Genomic DNA, 22,882 nt, shown 5'->3' with positions numbered 1-22,882 from the left:
TACCGCCACGGTTTTGTCAAACATCCATTCACTCGGAGAGGCATACTTGGTATGGAGATTTGATGGCGCCTGTCTCACTCCTATTGCAGCGCCTGGCTGAGTTCAGCCAACGGGGTCGGCGGCCAATGACGTTGACGCACACGTCTCCCTATCATGTCGCAGACGAGTCCAATGGGGGCGTGGGGAGGTGGGGGAGGTCTGGCCATGTCATTCTATGGATTTTGTGCTGCTGGAGAACGAGGACGATTCGTGGACGGTGAACACGGGCGTTGTCGTCCTCAAAGACAAAACGTCGACACACACGCCTTAAAATGGGGACAACACAAGGTGTCAGTATGTCGTTCAGTGATCCTTCCTTGCACAATATGGCGTGTGGTTCGCGCAGCCATAGTGATGCCACTCCACACCATAATCGATCCAAATCTGTCATGAGGTCTCAGATGGACATTGGCTTGACGTTCATGACCTCGCCTATCAAGGAAATGAAAAGTAAATCGGGACTCATCTGAAATTATGACACATGACCAGCGACGATTACCTTTTTCGACGTTGTGTGCACCATTGACATCTGTTGGCAATATTTGTAAGGGGCGGCACAACACGAGACCTGCATGTAGATGATTTCTGATCGTCTGACCCGTAACTTGTACTCCAATAGCCTGAAGAAAGTTTGCTGCAATTTGATTCGCCGTTTCAGCTCGATTTCGTAGAGCCTGGTTTCGGAACAATCGATCCTGTACTCTTGTCGTTGTCCTTTGGCCCCTGACGACGTCGATCGTCAACATTTTAGGTATGTTGGTACTTGTTCCATAGTTTGCTAATCAGACTGTGCAACATTGAACATATTGGCTACGACACGCTGACTTCTGCCAGTTTTCAGCAAACCAAAGGCTCGTAGACGCTCCGCGAATTGTGGACACAGCGAGACTAGTTCATAATACACAATAATAAAAGCGACAAAACCCTTTACGTATTCATATGAAACAGAGTCGATTGTACGATTCCGACTATATCACGAGCATGTGTTTTATGAATCACTATCAAATAGTAATGATACCAGGTTTCGCGGAAAGGTGTGTGCGTATCCTGTCACACCGGTGACAGCACAAACACATGCAAAGGCAAGTTAATTATTCACCTTAAAAAACACGGGAACATGTGGTACAAGTCAAAATAGGGAATCAATTTTTGTCACTGATGCGCCAAATTTGGAAATGAGCTCCACATATGTTCTTCCATAAATGTTTTAGAGCTTTAATGAGTCTTGAACATTGATCAAACAACTTCTGAGCAAGAGTTGTACGACCCTCTTTGAATCTAGTAGAAAGAGCATGCTCAAAAGTTGTAAAATAAAGACACCAAGGGCTGAAGCTGCAGGAATATTGCTCGACATTCATTATTGGAAAGTTGAAGTCATTCCCCTTGTCATACAGCCTAATGGAGAGTGTTTTGTCACTCTGAATAGATCTAAATATGAAACAGTCTCACTGGTCTCCTTAAGTTCTAGTTCTATCTTTTATTTATTTATTTGAGATGTTTGTGTATTCCAGCCACTTTTACATATTCCCCAAAGGGCACAAATTCAATCTTCTCAATGTTAACTGAAACTGTCATCAAACAATTGTATTCAGGCCAACTCTATTTTAATGTTATATTTCCTGATTCAAGATGATGGTTCTGGTGGGCTGGGTCTATGTTACGTGATGAATAAACACACAAACTATCGTTTCTCTTAGTAGGTGAATGTGTCATTTCAAACTACCATTTCCCTCAATAACATAACTGGTATCTTTCTTGGGTAATTTCTTAATCTTATTTTTTTTATCAGTGGCCAAATGGAAATGTAGATTTTGTAATATAATAAACCAATGAAATATCAATAGCCTTGTGAAACATACATGTACATCAACTTACAACAGGTTTTTCTTCATTGAATCAATCGAGCACTGTGAGAAATAGAATCCGTTCGTAACAAGTGGTGATAATGGAGACATGATGTATCCATCCGCGGCGGAACATGACTTGCCACGGTACGCCCCATCATGATCACTACCAAGCCTGCGAGAGAAAAATAGTGCAGTAAACCTGGGTCACTATTTATTTATCAAAAATATACAATGCACTCAATCTGGGTTTATGTGTAATATGAAACCAAAGTTCATGTACAGTTATTGAAATAAATTTTTATCCAAAACTTAATGATACACAGTATCATTTGTCTATTAATGAACACATCCGGTTGAAGGATGTTTGACAGCACATTCACTGTCCACGAAATTAAGAGTGTGGAATACTGGGTCGATACTGTTCGTATATGTTACATTATTAGTATTAATGATGTCGATCAAGTGGACCATCGTGGATACAATGTGTGGATACAATGTGTGGATACAATGTGTGGATACCAAGCCCGTTTCTGGTTTCTCCAGTCATGAGAGAGTAAGTGTGTATGGTTTTACGCCGCTTTTAGCAATATTCCAGCAATATCACGGCGGGGGACACCAGAAATGGGCTTCAAACATTGTACCCATGTCGGGAATCGAACCCGGGTCTTCGGCGTGACGAGCGAACGCTTTAACCACTAGGCTACCCGACCGCCCCTGCTCAGTCATGATATATTGCTGGAATGTAGCTAAAAGTGGCGAAAACCCATACTTACTTACTCACTCACTGTTTTCCACTTTGGTGAAACCCGGAATTTAGAATATGACGGTGACGATCCAAGAATCATTAGATACCTTAGATACCATATCCCCCTTCCTCCCCCCCCCCCCCTACCCCTACCAAAATGATAATTCATTTACAATGTTATAGTTCATATTCCATGGACAATTATTAAAAAGGAAATCCTACATCAACATGTACACAGTTGAGTGAGTGAATGAAGATGGTTTTAGCCTTTGTCATGCCTGGGGCAAGCAGAAATGGGCTTCACACATTGTACCTATGTGGGGAATCGAACCCGGGTCTTCGGCGTGGCGGGCGAACACTTTAACCACTGGGCTACCTTACCGCCAAAGAAAACATCCTGCATATTTCGGTATTTACCTCATAGAAACCTTATGTGCTGGCGTTAAAGAACTGAAATAAAGTTGAACCCAACTCACTCGCTCGCTCACTCACTCACTCACTCACTCACTCACTCACTCACTCATTACCTTTTCGGGAACACGTGTTAAACAGACTTTTACTCACACGTGTGCCAGCTCGTGAGCAACTGTTCCCACACAACTGAATGCACCTTGGTCCTCTACCAGCGAGGAGGATTTGCCATCGTACAGCGAGCATATCTTGTCCGTGAAGGACACACCTCGGTAACGAAAGAGAAAATAGACGATTAGGAGGCATGCCCACCAAGTCGTCCAAGGCTGTCGAGAGTTGCGTCCCTTACTGGCCTTAGGCGTGCCATAAATCTCTGATCATGGGATCGAATTGGCGCTGATTAAGGTTAGATGTGGCCAAAGCCGTGTTCGTGGGTTTACAAAAGTATTACACGTCTAGCATCTGCATCACTTCATCCTTTGCAGATACATTAAGCTGACACCCTATAACGATACTGTACTATTCAAATCGGTGTTACACTCAACTTGGGGGCACGGATGGCCCAGTCGTCTAAAGCGCCGCGATTCGCTGTGCAGAGTTGCGTCCCTTGGGCACGCCAGAAACCTATGATTGTGGGTCCGAATCCCGGTTCGCCCCAATTATGTTTCTAGGTTTGTCAGCACCATACCCGTGCTCGTGGGTTTCACCGAAGTGGTAAACGTCTGAGTCCTGCATCACTTCGGGCTTTCCTCCCACATTAAACTGACACGCCGCGATATAACTGGAATACTGTTAAAAGCGGCGTTAAACCTGTCTCACTCACTCACTACACTAAACCCACTCACTCACTCATAGATACATAACTACGAATGTATTGCCTAGAAAATGTATCCTGGTTATTTTCTAACTTAAAGTAGGATTGTTATTATTATATTATACATTTATATACCGCAGGTTTCCAGGTATTAGTATCTACTCAAATGCGGTTTTATTTGTTCGCCGACCTGTGGATACGTTTGCATCCCATTTATCATTCTCAACTCCCTGGGGAGTATACATCCAAGCTGCCTAGGAGCGCTAGAAGATTTTTACGTCGCCTATCATCGGGTACCAATTCCCTGCTGTAGAAAAAATGGTCATGTGAAATGTTTATGAAATTACAATAATAATGTTACACGAACATATTTTTTCAAAACAGGTTTACAGAGACTTCCCAGGATCAATGTTATCATCATCTTTATGAGGAAATTAGTTCCAATTATGTTCCGACGTGGGATCGTACACTTTAGAACAAATTAAAAATATGCTCACTTTGCCATTTCAATTCGAACCGTGTAAGACAGACGCGGGAAACACAACTCTACAGTTTGGTAAACGGACAATTACGTGAGTTGTACCGTAGTTGTGTGTCGTACCTTCACTTTGTGTGAGGGGGGCACGAGTGGCCCAGTCGTCTAAGGCGCCGCGATTCGCTGTGCAGAGTTGCGTCCCTTGGGCACGCAAGAAACCTTTGATTGTGGGTTCGAACCCCGAATCGCACCAATTATATATCTAGGTTTGTCAGCACCATACCCGTGCTCGTGGGTTTCACAGAAGTGGCAAACGTCTGAGACCTGCATCACTTCGGGCTTTCCTCCCACATTAAGCTGACACGCCGCGATATAACTGGAATACTGTTCAAAGCGGCGTTAAACCCAACTCACTCACTCACTCACTCATTTGGTGTGAAGAAAGTCACTCACCTATAGGTGTTCCGTTAGGGTCGACAATGTCCAGTCTAAAGTAAGAATTAGATATTTGAATTATAGGGACAAAACATAAAGTTTACAAAGAAGTTTGTAGTGAGTGAGCTTATGAATACAGTTGTCAGTACCATTACAACTATAACGAGGGCAAGGGTGGATCCAACATTTTTAAAAGGGAGGTTTCCAAAAATTCAAAATCCTCTTTAAGTCAATTTTACTGCCAACAACATACTACATGTGGTGTTCAAATGGGAAGGGGGCATGTATATTGTCAGTTTTCGGGCCTGAATAACAGAAACTGGTGGTCAAGACTTTGATTTCACATCAAAAGCTAAAGCTAAAGCTAAACTAAAGTAGTACAACGTTGATAAAAATAATTTAATTTCACAAATTCCGGATTAAAGAAATATGATCGGTTCGAAAAATGTCCCTTTAATCGTATCGGCATATCAGCATGCAATGGTGTATATAATATAAAACACGGTTCACCGGATAAAGGGACCCAGAAAGGAATAAACTGGTTGTTACCCATAACTGAAGTGTCACGTGTTCATCATCTGCCTCGTTTCGTTTCAAAAGTGGGAGACAACTCTAGTTTTCCTGAGGGGTTTTTCCTCTAATAGTGTCAATAGGCGCACCAACAACTAGTATACATGTACTTACGGATAATCGACTTATTTATTCACTCACTCACTCGTCAACAAATACCTGGTCAATGCTGTGGCTTGGTCAAACCGAAAGTGAATTCTGGTCTCCTTGTAGGCTTGACTCAGTTGGACGGCAAAGTCGTCAAGAGCGATGTGGTTGTTGACGGTGTCGTTGATGCGGTGACTCTCGGTGAAGCGGGAACATTCAGGGGTCTGGCGATGAACAAGAGGTGAGATGAGGTGAGATGAGGTGAGGTGAGGTGAGGTGAGGTGTGTGTGTGTGTGTGTGTGTGTGTGTGTGTGTGTGTGTGTGTGTGTGTCTGCTTGTACTGGTCCGGACTAATGTCGATTTATAGTGCTAGTCCACTGAGATAGCATGCCGCAGTTTAACATGGATATCCTACTTATACACAGTATACTGACTCCGAGCCGACCAGTCCTTGCTTTAGCCCTTCTTACAGACGAGCGCAAGACAGGGTAACAACAAGTACCATCTTTTAACGTCTTTTGGTATGACGCGGCCGGAGATCGAACCCCAAAATTATAAAAACTGCTTGAGATTTATCTATTTTTCCGGAGATCGTTTACAATTATTTCTGACAAACCATTTATATTATTAAAAAAATATCCACAATTATAATTTTCCTCACTTTGTACAACTAATCGTAATTGGTGAGTGAGTGAGTTTGGTTTCACGTATTCCAGTTATATCATGGCGTGCCAGCTTAATATGGAAGGAAAGCACCCTCAAACTCTATAAGCATCCATCTACGTCCAAATTTAATACATGATATTTGTTCCACAGGTGATTTGGCTGAACAATGATATTTTGAGACGTTTCTTTCCATATCTGTAAGGTACTGAATGCATACCGTTGGTGTTAAACATGGAACTCTTCAGACCGTTGGTATCGAAATTACTTAGTGAAGACAAAATACCGAACATCTCACCTGTTAGTCGTGAGACATGTTAGTTCGTCACCCCGTTAATCCGTAAACCTATTTATAGCCAGCCATATCGTATATCTCGTAATTCCCAGAGCTGGTTCAACAAAGCGATCTCAACGCTGAGGTGATCGTAACTCCCATACTTTAATGTATGCTTACAATCATCGTAGTGCTAAGTCCGCTTCGTTGAACCGGGCGCTGGGACGTTTGTCCCTGACCAACAGTCACGAAGGCTAGCGCTGTAAGTCTTGAAGCCGGGTAGTTCATTAAAGGAAATCATCGAGTGATACCCAAAGGCTGGAAGACCTAAAGAAACACGTGACGTAAATACGTCACAGTGGAATCCCCTTTCTGTGACACACCAGTGTCTTAACTATCAGTTAGGACCTGAGAGCAGAAAAAAACATTGTCACTTTCAAGCAGTTCGATAAAATAAGCAGCGCTTGGAAAGGCCGCTCGATCACTACCTCTACTCCGTTAGTCCTTTAATCTCATTGTCGCCAAACGTGTAAAGCTCAGAATTCGTAACTCCAAGAGTTAATGTCTCAATTACGTCAAGAAACCAGCTCGTGGGTAAGGCTGTCCGCTTTGGAACCTGTTAGCCTTGAATCCCTTAGTATATTGACCCATTAATCCCGGATTAAATAATCAGCAACTTGTCCGTACTATACTAAACAAAATAATTTAAGGACCACCAGAATCTTTCATATTACCATAATTTATCGGTCAAGGAATGACAGATTAACTGAATATAGTAACCTGAAAGATTCGGCGGTCCTTTACTTCTTTTGAGTAGTATATATTGTACTGCGTCAAATAGAGAATCTCACCCGAGTGTCTTTTGATATCAAATATATCAACACGAGTTGATAAAAGTGGAAAAATTCCGAGGCTTGCCGAGGATTTTTGCCACTTTTATCAACGAGTGTTGATATATTTGATATCAAAAGACACGAGGGTGAGATTTTATTTATCATCCAACATCATTCTTTCAACTTTTTCAATTTGTAGACAGTAATTAGCAGTGTTTTCAGTGTAAAAAGTACCTAACAGCTTCAGTAGCAGAGCCATTAGTTATGTCATTTGATTGTGACGTCATGGTAACCACTGACGTCACAATGGTCTGCAAAGCATTGTGATGTAATTTCATTGCAGCGATATCTACAGTGTAGATATCGCTTGATCTCATCCAAGAGATATCTCCTGTGGGAGCCAGTTTTGGATGATAAACTGTAATCTCAGCCGACTTCAATGGTAGAGGCTTCTACTTACAGTGCACACTATAGTTCCAGCCAAAGTAAGTGATATGTTGAGCGTAGGGTCCCGTATACCGTCCTTGTATATCTTGTCTGCCTAGGGAAAACAGAGTTTACTGTTATTGCAGACAATGTGATCTCATAGCCTCCATCTTTAAAGTCACTGTATACTCCGATGGATGATTGTGTTTCCTGTTTAACGCCGCATTCAGCAATATTCCAGCTCTATGGTGGTCTGTAAATAAGAGATTAATATCATGAGCATCAATCAACGCATTTTGAATCGATGACATGCATCAACCAAGTCAGCGAGCCTGACCACCCGATCCCGGTAGTCGCCTCTTACGACAAAGCATGGCCAGCTGAAGACCACCAGTTGTAACCGACCTGTGAAGATCCCGGGGAAGAATACATGTGGGTCTTCAGCAACCCATGCATTCCCGTAAAAGGTGACTAAGCTTGTCGTAAAAGGCGACTAACGAGATCGGGTGGTCAGGCTCGCTGACTTGGTTGATGCATGTCATCGATCCCAAATGCGTGGATTGATGCTCAGGATATCAATCACTGGATTGTCTGGTCCAGACTCGGTTATTTACAGACCGCCGTCATATAGCTGGAATATTGCTGAATGCGGCGTTAAACAACAAACCAAACCAGTTGTAACCCGGATCCTCTGACCACCGATGGATATGAGTATAACTTAGATAATTTTGGCCATCGAGTGATGCATAGGTGTGTCTTTCATCACGCTGAAAGGAATATATAAACTAACAAATAAGTCTGCAATGCTTTGGCAAGTCTACATTTCTTCAGCAAAATGAAAGCAATACCTAGGCTCCTTTCCATTACATATCAAAAGCTAATTAAACAAACACATCGTTAAATATTTCATTTCATAAAGTAAATGTTAGTCTAGGCTATAATCAAAGGTAATTATTTAGCATAGTTTCTGGTCAACCTTTTATTGAAATTCAATATTTGCTGAAGCAAACCGCCTGTGTGGAAGCTTCCCAATATCTTCTCTTTAATAAAATTATTGTATTTTTAAGAAATACAATTCTGGAATTACAGCAGCCACCATGTACATCAGGGAATAAACACGATGTAAACATGTTTTATGATGATTATAAAGGTCTTTCATGGACGTTCCCCATTTTATTATCTAAGATGATTATAAAGGTCTTTTATGAACGTTCCCCATTTTATTATCGAATATAAGATAGCTACGCGATAAATCGCAAAGAACAATGAAGATCGAAGCGTGGTTTAATTCCCGATAAAACATTGTTCTATCGTGATGACATTTCTCGAGAATCGAACATGCGCTCGCAAAATGATGACGTCGTATATATGACGACGTTATTTTTGAGAGGGGTTTGTCCAGTGAGTTGTTCCCCAGAGATGTAGATGGGCAGCGCAGACAAACGCGATGGCCGAACGATCCCATCCCAAAGCAGGAGAGATATGACAATCGGTATTGGGAGAAAGGTACAGGTAATCGATGTGAGGATTGTGAGAATATGCGGGAAATACCCACCTGTGCATAAAATGGACTTGTCCGACATTTCGGAGGTCGGATTCTATTGAGGGAGTCATCATTATTTAAATACGGGTAAATAGTTTTAAAGCTTGTAGATTATATCATCTTACTTAAACAGGCTGTACATAATGTTGACATCTCATACAAGAAATAAACGACTCGTGGTCGTTGTTTATCGTACAATATAACACTGCAGGGAGAATATGGTTTATTCTTACTGCAGTGTTTTATTGTACAATAAACAACTCCCACTCATTGTTTATTTCTAAATAATGCGATATCGTTCGCCATTTTTATTATCGATTAATGCGATATCGTTCCCCATTTTCATTATCGAGTAATGCGATCAGAGAATCAGGAAAGGTCTTACTGCGTTGACGACCACGGCGACGTACCACGTGATCTCCATGTCTACGTTGCCTTGACTACCGACTTGTTTGAGGAACGACTGGTACATGGAGAAGTCCGTCCACACTAGAACCTCTACAGTGCCCTTCACAGAGCCCGGGGGTGAGGCAGTGGCTGTGTGTGTGTCCCGGGGGACAAGGTGGGAGGGTGACATCTTGAACAGAAACCACAATTCCTAGGTATAATATTCATCACTCTCTTTCCACGTGGCATTGTATAGGGTTGTGAAAACGTGGAATCATGATGCAATAAATAAAAAAAATAATTTAAAAATCATTTTAATTTTTTTTTTAAATCCGTTGACAAATATGCTGTTCGGCGTGGTAAGAACTGACAAGCCACGAATATTAAAACCTCAATTCCATGATACAGTAACACTAATAAATTATATAATATATGGAGGATATTTCATGGACGTTGACCAGTGCGCTGTCCACCTCTTTGAGCGGCGTGGTAAGATTTGACATTTTCATGAGCGACTTTCGGAAAGGAACAACAATACCATTCAATATTTACCAACATGTTTGATATATAGATGATATTTAAAGGTGGTTATCATGTACATATTATCGAGTGATGTGGTCAGATTTCATATTTTCACGAGTAGCATTGCCACTCAAACAAATCATGACCATGAATTATTAATATATTTCGAAAGTGACGATGTTGATATTACCCTCTCACAACCCACGAGTTTATCGTCACTCGGCATCAATAGGGGATCTATTTCATTGATTGATTAATACATCTCACTGCCAATAATACAACACAATGCAATAATAGCTGGATCGCGACAATAATTGCTTCGATAACTGAAATCACTCCACCCACCATCTCCACGTTTCGAAAATAAAATATGGACCCCAGATACTCTCACGTTATTGAAATACTCTCGTAACTATATTCAACGACGTTAATTGTAAATCTTCTAGGGGAGGTCATAAAATTAGAGCACCAAAAACCGCTTGTCAATTTACAGTAGAAAGGTTAGAGGGTAGCGTTCCCTCCAAACATCCTGCACTTGATAACAGTGAATGGTATGCGTTTCCGAAAAGAAATGTCTAGTCATGTCTAGACAGATTTTTGCTAAAAATAAATATGATGAAATTGTAAATTGGTCATGCGAACGTTCATCAATATAACCCACGTGAATATTTTATTAACCTAAATGAGGCATGCGTCGACAGGGGTATTAGTTTCCCTATATAACCGATCTTGTTCAGTAAATGACGAAAGGTGTACATGTACTTACCAATCAGCAATACAAGTTTTATCTGAATACATGAGACTTTTTTTTATGGATAACAACTTCTTTTAAATATTCTTTTTCACGACGTTTCAGAACTACGTCTTGCTCAATTACCCGATGAAGGAGTAAGAAGTAGCTCTGAATCGTCGTGACAAAGAATATGAAAAAGTTATTATCCATATAAAGTGTCATGTATTCATGTTCTTCTAAGTTCAAAATGTCTATCAAAGACTACAAGTTGCATTTGACGTCACATTTGGAAAGACGTTATTTGAAAAGAGAACAATCCGTTCTGACGCCACTATTTACAAGGTACATGTATAGATGACCTTAATATATTGCCCATGAGGTTTGAAAGGTCGAATAGCTTCCCATGTGTAATTTAACGAGTGTCACTGTTTGATCATGTCATGTTTTTGTTCTCCAAGTGACTGGTACAATACTACTACTAATAATAATTTGAGCAAAAGCATGCTCAAAACGCTTAGATATGTATCACCCCGGTCAATGTATCAGTGTACACTCAACAATCATTCTCAGCTCCATGGGGAGTATACAACCCAAGCCTGTTAGGCGCTAGAAGGTTAACAACCACATTGACATCTCATCCTACCGGGTACCCATTTACTGCTGAGGCACAAAGTCACTTGCCCAAGGAGACACCACATGTGCTGCATGTGCTTCAGTGTGGGGCAGGACTTTCTAGAAACTCTAGGAGCCAGGATGCCGAACTCGGCCACCCATCTGCGACTGACGTTGCTTAACTTCACCTGATTTGTTGTTACCTGTCGCTGTGCATAGGACCACGTGCCACCACATCATCCTTGACGTAATGGTCGTTGCAGTATGTTTGTGTATACTCAGATGAGAAGTATCAGTTATTGGATACATTTACAATAGGCTGGCGACGCCAGATAAATATTCAGTGTTATAGTGAGTGAGTGAGTTGGGTTTAACGCCGCTTTTAACCGTATTCCAGTTATATCACGGCGTGTCAGCTTAAAGTGGGAGGAAAGCCCGAAGTGATGGAGGTTCCTGACGTTTACCCCTTTGGTGAAACCCACGAGCACGGGTATGGTGCTGACAAACCTAGAAACATAATCGGGGCAAACCGGGATTCGAACCCACAATCATAGGTTTCTGGCGTGCCCAAGGAACACAACTAGACGACTAGGCCACCCGTGCCCCCTTCAGTATTGTAATGACAACAAGCAGCAGGGCACCAAATGGCGTACTTGTATGCGTCCATGCAGTTACAGTCGGACCCCGTTATCACGAATGTACCGATATCTCGAACCTTTTCTCCGGTCCCGACCAACCCACTACATAAATTCGTTTAAATTGGACCGCTTATCTCTAATTCGAGATAAAAAATACATAGTTAAATCTCGAATATTGGACTAGGTCTCAATTTTCACTTTACTATAAGTTGGCATTGGCAAGGATTAGTTACATGTCTGTTCAGTTGTGTGTTTTGTATACCTATATGTATTTTTATTTAAACAATAAAATCCTAATGTCCCGATACAAACATCTGATACACGATAAACTCGACGGCAGGTATCCGATATTTTACAGGCGCATCTAACACTTACCGCGTGTGAAGTCTTGTCAGGGATTCTCTTCAAGACTTTGTGCAGAGATGTGACGCCGCCATCTTGCGCCCATCTGGAACCGGAAGTCCGTACGGGACTGACAACAACGTCGTAGTCGATGCCGGGCAGGATGCCATCCTTAAAAATTACACATCCTCCAAAGTACTTCTTGCGTGTCTGTTAAAAGCATCCCCATTACAAAAGAACGCTTTTCAACTTTGATGATGAAACGCAAATATACGTCGCTGTTTTTTATTGAACGCCTATCTTATCGTAAACTACTCCGCTAGGGATATTTGTATCTTTCCATTCTCATGATATGTCAAGCGTATATTTAAATAGAATATTAACCCTATGAAATGTTGAGTAGTATACATGTATATTGTATCGTTGCGTTTCTTTCAATATTCTAAAGTGACTTCTTATAATGGAATGAACACACGTGTCCACCGAACAAAACTGATTCATTTGTTGACTTTCACTATGTCAGCGTAAAATCCCGTCTTACCAGCGATATACCCGTGAAGATCCGGGATAGAATAGGTCTTCAGCAACCCATGCTTGCCGTAAAAGGCGACAATGCTTGTCGCAAGAGGCGACTAACGGAATCGGGTGGACAGCTCGCCGACTTGGTTGATGCATGTCATCAATCCCAATTGCGTAGATCGATGGACATGATGTCAATCACTGGATTGTCTGGTTCAGACTCGAATTTACAGACCGCCGTCACATAGCTGGAATATTGCTGAGTGCGGCGTTAAACAAACAAACAAACAAACAATCTTACCAGAGATATGAACTGAGTGCCGCTAGCAGACACGTGGAACTGGACGGCAAATGCACCGAGAGTGTCACGGTCATGGTAGAAGTGAATGTTGTGCTGAATGTGCGAATATAAAGAAGACATGAACGCTTTTGAAGTCTCCAAAGGTTTCTTATCTGCATAGTTACTGTAAACCAGTATGTGTGTGTCAATGCATTACATAGGTATGACATGTATTCGTCGCAATTCTATCAATATTTTATGGAGTAACTTTTTCATGTTGGAATAATTCTCCCTAAAGCTCCCATGTACCAATAATGGATATTTACTGCACTTTCTATGTTCGAGTATATGGCTCCCATTTGTTTGTCGTAAGAGGAGAAAAAAGAGGATCGGTGTCAGATTGTGACTGTGTCGCATCGTCCCTCGGGTCGTCATCTTCTCGAGGCAAGAGAGTTAACTGACTTTAAAAGTACAGTTTCCACCCTTGCCGAACTAGGCTGGAATTCCTGGGCTCGATCGTAGCGCCACCAGTGGTTGTTACGAGTATGTCCCTTCTATGCCTCTCCTATGGACCAATCAGATTCCACTTCTCGTATCACTTGCATTTTTTTAAAAGAAAAAGGCACTTCCCGGTCAAGACGATCTGAACGACAATCAAGATCTATATTGTGATTAAACGGGTCTTACATCGCGAAGTGCATAAAATCACGTGAGCACCTTGAGTAGAAACTTGAAAAGATTTGGAAAATATCTGTTGACAAGGAGTTGTCGGTGCACATGCTGTGCAAATCCTGCAATCGACCGAACTCTGCATGACAGTTTACGAACCGGATTTCGATTCCGGTGCGCGATTTTTTATTGCACTATGCATAGACTCCTTAGTCCAGCCAAAATGTAACTCCATAATACCAGCCTAGTTCGGCAAGGGTGGAAACTGGACTTTTATAGTCAGTTAACTCTCTTGCCTTGGGAAGATGCGGGTCGTGGAAGATGTTCATGTTTTCAAGCCACTGTTACACTGACCCAGGACCGTTTGTGAACCGGCCGCCATGATTATAGCGTCGGCGTTCACGAACATACGATTTAATGTATGAGTACGTGTGTGATGAAAGTGTTATTTAATAATTAATAAAATGATTATCTTTGCAAGTGGGTTATCAATAAGACGGTTGTTAAGTTGTTATGGCTTCTAACCTCGTGAAATTTAAGCATCTTGACTTTCTTCCTCTCTTTTCCCCAGATCATGATTGGTATCCCATAATCCCCGTAGGCGGAAGTAAGAGAGTGGCTGGGAACTAGATGGAGTTTGAAGGCCCTACCAAGGGCAGAGAACTCTATCTGTAGGTGGCCTCTGTCGTTCAGGGAGCAGGTACTCGTCGGGGGGATGCAGATAGGCACTTCATCACTGTCGGCGCGGACTGAGGGGAAAAGGATGCAGTTATGTACATTGACGCTAAAATATCACTTCAGACTAGGAACGGTGTGTACTGGGTGCACGCGTGAAAGCATAGGGATGTGTGTCGAGATGGGGTTTAACTTACTTACTTATATAGCGACATGCAAGCACATGTATGTGGCTATTTGTACTTGTCCGGACTTACGCCGGTTATATTATGCAAGCCCATTGAGATGCCATGCCTCAGTTTAACATGGATACTTTACTCAGACACAGCATAGTGACCCCGAGCCGACCAGTCCTTGTTTTATCTTAGTATGCCGAAAGCCAGTTAAGGTAACAACTTTTAATGTCTTTTGGTATGACGCGACCAGGTGATCGAACCCAGACCTTCCGCTCTCTGGGCAGACGCTCTATCATCTAAACCACGGGGGAGGGGTGTGTGGGTGTGGGGGCTGGGGTGGGGGTGGTGGTGGGGTCGGGGGGGGGGGGGGGTTGGAGGCCGGTCGTTTAAGGCGCCGCGATTCGCTGTGCAGAGTTGCGTCCATTAGGCACGCCAGAAACCTATGATTGTGGGTTTGAATCCCGGTTCGCCCTGATTTTGTTTCTAGGTTTGTCAGCACCATACCCGTGCTCGTGGGTTTCACCGAAGTGGTAGTCGTCTAAGACCTGCATCACTTCGGGCTTTCCTCCCACATTATGCTGACACGCCGCGATATAACTGGAATACTGTTAAAAGCGGCGTTAAACCCAACTCACTCACTCACTCTAACCTCCATATGAGGTCGCCTAAGGTGAACCCTGAGCGAACTATAACCATCATGTCCAAATGAAGGATGCTTCTTTCTTGACGGCAATTTTGAAAACAGATTCGGTATCATGTCTTTGCCACCTCAATTCGGAACGAAGAACAACACAGAACACTCAGATCCACATTGGGTATATGTACCATAGATCCTGGAGAGAATTATATTGAATTGAGCAGTTCGTTAGAATTGGACCCAGAATGAACAGGTTAACGCCTCAACCACTAGGCTACCCTACTGCCACAGATAATGGACGCTCATGACAACCTGCTTGTATACTCCAGGGTAAAGTGCAAACATACTCCACGCTAAATATGTTTAACTTTTTGACTGCTCGTCATCACCGGTGTCGCCACATTAATATTCAAGTCACAATGACGAAATGAGTCTGCGGATTATATCCTCATACCAAACTGTCCCCACAACACGCATTCCTTTTCTGTGTGTATAATTTAATCTAACATTAATGTAACCTTTTCTTACCAATGTTTCTCAATGGCCTAGTTGACAAGAAAACGCCTAGAAACAGCGCTGTAATGGCGTTTAAGCTGACACTTCTTAAATGATGTAAAAAAGGGTTGGTTGCACATTACAGACAATCATAAACATGTGCGATGATCACCTACCGTGATGCTGAGTGACGTCATTCGCTGGTGGGGGAAGGGCTGTGTGTATCCCTAATGTCTGAAAAAAATGCAATTAATATTGTGTCAGGTACAGAGGGTGAGATTGCGCCTGATACCGACGACAGGGAAACGGGAAGGGATAAGTAACATGACTGTCAACATCACACACGTGTATAAAGGATTATCACCTGTCCTTGTTTATAGTTTGTTTGTTTGTTGTTTAACGCCGCACCCTAGCAATATCCCAGTTATGTGACGGCGGTCTGTAAAAAAATCGAGTCTGAACCAGACAATCCAGTGATTGATATCATGAGCATCGATCTACGCAATTGGGATACGATGACATGCTCCAACCAAGTCACCAATCCTGTTAGTCGCCTCTTACGACAAGCAATGTTCATCAAGAGTGGAAGGTCCGGGGTTCGATCCCCGACAGCGTCATACCAAAATACGTTAAAAGATGGTACTTGTTGTTACCCTGTCTGGCGCTCGGCATTAAGGGGCTAAAACAAGGACTGGCCGGCTCGGAGTCAGTATACTGTGTCTGAGCGGGTATGTTTAACTGCGGCATGGTATCACAGTGGGCTAGAACTATAAATGGGCATCAGTCCGGACTTATACAAGCACACACACAACACACACACACACACACACACACACACACACACACACACACGCACGCACGCACGCACGCACGCACGCACGCATACACACACACACACACTTACACACGGGCGTGTAGGCGTAAACCTTGGATTCTAACGAGAACTGGACAAAGGGATGTAACTGTGTGCGCAGTAAGTTGCAGTACATGTGACCACTTCGCCATCGACGTGCATGCTGTGTGTTTGTTGTTTGAAGTCACGGATTGACAGCGGTCTGTAAATTATCGAGTTGGGACAAGGCTATCTCGTGATTGACATCATAAGCAGCGACATACGTAATTGGGATACGATGACTTGCATCAATCAAGTCAGCTAGCCTGACCACCTCATCTCATTAACCGCGTCTTATACGAATGTGTGTGTGTGTGTGTGTGTGTGTGTGTGTGCGTGCGTGCGTATACGTGTGCGTGCGTCGTGTGTGGGTGAGGGGGTTGGGGGTGGCGGGAGGTACTATTTTGAGGGATACTTTTTTTATATAACTTCCAAATGAATCGCTTAGATATCAATATAACTCACAAGAACACAATTTACACAATTAAAACAAAGCCATCACGAGTATAATAATTTCGTACTTTGTGGAAAATAGATGTGGATCTTACTTTTGATCGGTGATTTACAAAAAAATATCAAATGTTGAAAAGCACAGAGAGCAATATTAGACAACCCTTTATCGTTGTGTTTCCGACATATTTACTCTCAATAACCAATAAGCCGACTTACCTCCCTACCTAAACCCCTCACTTAATGAGCCAAGGAAAAGTGTAAAAATGGTTAAGTGACTTAAGGGCACGTCATTCTGTGGGTTTCAAGGATTTTTTACGTACTAATGTACTGAAAATAGTGACCCTCCCCTAATGCTTGTCATATGTTTTGGATAACCCTCCCCATGTCCTTGTACATATTTTTCCTGGCCCTCTCTGAAAAGACAAAATGCAAAAGCAACCTTATATTTTATTATAAAATGTCTTTTTGATCATGACCCTCCCGAAATATGTGTGTTATTTTTTATGACCCTCCCAAGAGACTGTCATGTTTAAAAAAAACAATTGGGGTGACCCCCCTCCCCTTATTCTCACTGACGAACACACACACACACACACACACACACACACACACACACACACACACACACACACACACACACACACACACACACCACCCATAATATATGACCATTCCCTTAAGTGTCGCTTTTGTTCCCAACAGGAATTGACTTTGTTTCTTATCAGTACTGTGAAGACTGCCTGGCCTCATTCTGTTCCCGGCATATGTGATAGAAGACGCCTCTGTGGCCACAATTAGACACATTGTGGAGATGGTAGGTCTCCCGATGATACATATACCAATAGTTCAACGAAAACGAATAATATTCACCTTACGAACTTGTTAGCAATAAAATACTTACCATATGTAAAACGAGTATGGTAAATAGTTCTCGCATGTTTACCAATGGGTGACTGGAACATTATCTCGAATCAAACATTATCTCTCACCGAGAATAAAGATTGCAGTCCCAGATAGCCAACGACCTTGCGACCTTTAAAATATTATTTTTAAAGAAGTTTATTATAATTCTTCAAGGGAGCGTTCAACCTAAGAGTTGTATATCACGAATTTATATTTTATAATTTAATTTGAACAGTTAATATTTTACGAAACTATTCATTCAGAAGGCGACAACATCACAGCTCAGGGTGACACCGATAACCTCATCGAAACAAACACTTTTCTAAGCAAATTGTGTGTGAGTCGTGGGTGGTAACGGAGCAGGACATGCCTTCCCTTTCAACGAAAACCTGGTGTTATCACTGAGTTTCAGTGATTCATTCACATAAACCTTCAATGCTGTCATCCAGACGTCATATCTGTAGCCCAGTGAGTGTACCACAAGGCTACAGAGGTGTTGATAAGCCGCACTGCTTTTTAGAATGTCCTTTCCAAGATCCGTACGCCAGCAACAGATATTTTACGCTCGTTTCCTAAGGTTCATGGAAAGTATGTTCGAAACATAAAAATGTTGATAAATGTTGTTTTAAGTTTCTTTTTTCGGTTCATAAGTTAGATAAAACAGCTCCCCTCGATATTTTATGATATCTAAAACCGTTAACCTTGGGATGCGTGTTTTAAATGTGATAAGAACCCTTGGACGTGCTTTATTGTACACTTATAATGGGTTGAAATTTAGTTTGGGGATAATTTTAAAAATAATTCAAAATCGGTTTATAAGTAAGATAAAACACTTCCCCTCGGGTTGTTATGATATTTAAAACCCTTTCCCTCGGAAAATCCCTCGGGATGCGGGTTTTAAATATCATAAAAACCCTCGGACGTGTTTTATCCTATACATATAGTCTGTACCACTATTTTTCCTTTTACGCCCAATGGAATCTGTTTCGGCAGACAATCGAGACTTTGGCGTTTCATATTTACGTAAAGGGGCCATGTGGGTAAAAGAACCAAGATTTTATGCATGGTACGATAGGAGCAAAGCATTAAGCTATATATATATCTTAGCTACGCGGCGTCCATTGTTGTAATTGATATGTAGGCGTGAAGAAAACAACATATATATGTCTCCTAGACCGATGACAGTAAAGTGTAATATATCATTTATTCAAGAATGATGATGATGACTTTATTTGTGAAACAATGGCTCTTGTCCAATGAGAGATCCTAATTTGATCGCCGAGGTAAAGTTAGAGTGTACATTGTGTATATGATTGTGCAGCTACACATTTGGATGGCCTATATTGCTAATGATGTGTGTGCACGCTCGTCAGCAGTTGGTACGGGGTCTTTTCCCTACATGGATGCAATGTGTGAAGCCCATCCCTGGTGCCACCACCGTGATATTGCTGGAATATGGCTAAAAGCGGCATAAAACCATTCTCAATCACCAGCATGCCCAAAGAATATCGTCATTCGTCAAAAGTAGGAGACATTTGTATTTACAAGCAGTCGTAAAATCTTATCTTTCAACTGAAAGGAACACCCTCTCTGTCATCATGAGTAACAGATCTTGTTGTTTTGAAGTAATAAACGTATACAATATAGCTAAAATGAACGTTATTTTCCCTGATATGTTACAATGGCTGTGGACACAGAGTGGTTAGGTGGAGAAACTGTTTGGCTAAAGCCTTGGCTAGTCACACAAGGAGACAAGATGTGATGATACCCATTGTTCATGTCTTCCCCGTCGTGAAGTGGATGGAATGTTGTGAAAAGATAAACACTCACTCACTCACTCACTCACTCACTCACTCACTCGTGCAGTAACTATTTGTTTGACCTTAATTGACATGATATATTTGATAATAGCTTGGCTACATTCTTTGAACTATGAGTTAAGTACTTTGAATGCATCTCTGAAGCTTGCACAACAAACACTTCTTCAAAGAGAAGCCAGAGGACATTTTGAACATCTGCCAACATATTCCATTGGGTGTAAACAGTAAAATCGTGATGAAAATTATGTGAATGTCCAGACTTGTCACGTCAGATCTAATATATGTGTATTATGATGAAGTGCTTTATAAACAGCCGGGAAAAAAGTTTTACACCCTTGTTAGAAGGTGGCTTAAAATGAAAAACAAAACAAGAAATGGTTATTAGATGGTATCTTAATTGCGTTTTGGACCTTAAGTGTGCAGTGTTTCGGCGTTTCAGCCTAGGAATGTTTTGATATCGTGTGCAATATTTGGTTGAATTTAATGTTCAATTCTACACTTTCTACTGCCCAGCAGTTTATGTTGATAAAGATGATGGGCCCCTTTAGTAAATATACACTTCTGTATATGATCTTTAGTAGTGATATTTAGTAGTGATATTTAGAAGAATTTAGTAGTGATATTTAGTTGAATTTAGTAGTGATATTAAGTAGAATTTAGCAGTGATATTTAGTAGAGTTTAGTAGTGATATTTAGTATAATTTAGTAGTGATATTTAGTAGAGTTTAGTAGTGATATTTAGTAGAATTTAGCAGTGACACACAGATAATTGAGACCCTTACCAAAACCACGTGTTCCTTTTACGCCTCACAGCAATATGTCATTAATTTATGTGACACTGGCAGCAAATCGGCCTAAGTTTGTTTCAGATTTGATAAACTTATGGAACCAGGGGGCAACCTGGTTTTGTCTGGTGTCTACGTTTTCATGTCAAATACACTTACACTTGGTGTAAGTCAAATCAAGTTCTGGAAATCAAGCCCTGGGCTAGCTGTCTAGAAACAATCAGGCCCACATTGACATTGGGAGATGTTGTATAAGGTATATATGAACCACACCTTATTACAGTCTTAGTTTGATAAATGTGTGTCCCATTAACACATCTGTCATTTGATTCTGACAGTCATGTAACACTATCACCATTACAAACCCTGACATAATTCAATTAATGGATGACATTATTTTTCTTGAACAGACATGAGTCAGCGTAGACATATGTAAGTATAACCAGTCACTGTTAATAGGAACATGTCCCTTGTGCTGATAATTACCTTTGTACATTATTAATTATAAATCATTCTCTCATATTTATTTAATAAATTGTCAGAGTATTGATTCTCATTAATAGATTATATAACTGTGGTGTATTTTGTGGCGATTGAATGATTACAGGAGCATTGAAAAGACTTTTTTACATTAATCAGTACCATCGACATTTTATTCATTTTACAAACGATATGCACATTGTACATTTATATGTCCCCTGTACCCCGCCCCTTTTTCGCCCTTTGGTCAGATTGCATGGAAATGAGGTCTTAGGTATCCATGCACTATATCATATATATATGCCGTTAGTCCTTGGGGGTAACACTAGATTCATATGCGACTATCGGAGACTCAACTATATCAACACACGACATTAATAACCATTACCACGCAGGACTTACACAATTGTAGGTAAACAAATCAAGCAGCTATGTTTCAGGTTTGTTGATTGAAGGAACTGCACATGCACTTTGAGTAGCGACATGAGGCAGACTTAATTTGCAGTGCATGTAGTTTTGTATGGAACATTCTAGGACTGTTCTGGAGGAGATACAAATTGTAATATCTAAATCGGTAATACAAATATCATACTTTTCAGGTTATGCAGGCTTTATACCTATGTGGGCAAATATAAAAATCTGTTAAAGTTCAGAAATATATACCCAAACGGAAAAAGTAAACATGCATACCATAAAGCTAAACAAAAGTAAAATTATTCTGAAATTAAATAATGCATGTTTCAATACATATTCATAAAGACATCTCTACTTCCCCGAGGTTATAATTAATCATCTGGTGTCTGCAATGAACCACATCTGCCTCGCCTGTATCAAAGTGCAAATGGTAGTCACGCCCGTGTTGACATTGTTAATTGAGTTGTTACACACCCCTCTTTTAGGGCAGGTCGCCCTGTATCCAGCGACCAGGTATGGGATTTGTCAATGAATTTGTTCTGATAAAACATTGATCAGACGAATGACCAAGTATTATGTTGTTATATTAAAAAAACATAACATTTACACAAGTTTATCTGAAACACATTTGTTTTTTTACGTGAGTATGTGTATATACCTGAACTTTGACCGATAGCTTATAATGATTGTAGGATGAATGCTTCTATAAAATTTGGCAGTTAATCTTTTACACTCGTCAATAAAAAAGAAACGCACAGGTAGATTTTTAGTAAATTTATTGTATCTAATAAAGTCGATATATTTTAATTTAATATCAAAGATACAAATTTTGGAACTCTTTGGTCACATGTTGTCGTTGTTCAAAGGCATTAAAAACTGTTCGTTGTCATGTCACATAAGGCCACACAGTTGTGCTCAACTTGTGTGACCACACCGGGCAGCAATCAGGGCTCCTCATCTTCTCGGCACTGACTGGATAAGTGTACGAATTCTGTTCTGCAAAATTCTGCGCCATTCTGCTTGTAACGCGTTGGCCTGTTGTGGGAGTGTCTGCGTCGTATTCTGACGTTGACGTACACGCCGATCGAGTTCATCCCAGAGTTGTTCGATTGGGTTGAGATCTGGAGATCTTGACGGGCAGGGCAAGGCGTTGATGTTGGCATTACGAATGGTAGTCTTCCGTGACACGAGCGGTGTGCATGGACCATTGTCGTGTTGAAACAGCTCCCTCTGGCGGTCAATGATTGGAAGAAGGTGAGATTGAAGAATTTGTAGCGATTTGCTGTCA

At 41.3% G+C, this 22,882-nt stretch overlaps 1 protein-coding gene across 1 annotated transcript in view; it reads right to left on the bottom strand.

Moving 5' to 3' along the window:
- The window catches only part of LOC139451867 (A disintegrin and metalloproteinase with thrombospondin motifs like), a 35,329-nt gene extending 12,720 nt beyond the window's left edge, over positions 1-22,609 (bottom strand). The window contains exons 1-11 of the mRNA XM_071233162.1: positions 22,529-22,609; positions 16,024-16,081; positions 14,390-14,613; positions 13,217-13,309; positions 12,430-12,567; positions 9,548-9,739; positions 7,654-7,734; positions 5,496-5,647; positions 4,785-4,819; positions 3,196-3,310; positions 1,915-2,058 (exon numbers count right to left, since the gene is read on the bottom strand). Of these exons, the coding sequence (XP_071089263.1) occupies positions 1,915-2,058; positions 3,196-3,310; positions 4,785-4,819; positions 5,496-5,647; positions 7,654-7,734; positions 9,548-9,739; positions 12,430-12,567; positions 13,217-13,309; positions 14,390-14,613; positions 16,024-16,081; positions 22,529-22,609 (1,313 nt within the window). The remainder of the gene's footprint in view (positions 1-1,914; positions 2,059-3,195; positions 3,311-4,784; positions 4,820-5,495; positions 5,648-7,653; positions 7,735-9,547; positions 9,740-12,429; positions 12,568-13,216; positions 13,310-14,389; positions 14,614-16,023; positions 16,082-22,528) is intronic.
- Between the last annotated feature and the right edge of the window lie 273 nt (positions 22,610-22,882).

Source organism: Haliotis cracherodii, unplaced genomic scaffold (genome assembly GCF_022045235.1).
Source record: "Haliotis cracherodii isolate W230 unplaced genomic scaffold, xgHalCrac1.p SCAF_9, whole genome shotgun sequence".
In the NCBI taxonomy this organism is placed as follows: Eukaryota; Metazoa; Mollusca; class Gastropoda; order Lepetellida; family Haliotidae; genus Haliotis; species Haliotis cracherodii.
This window is presented reverse-complemented; position numbering and strand designations above follow the sequence as displayed.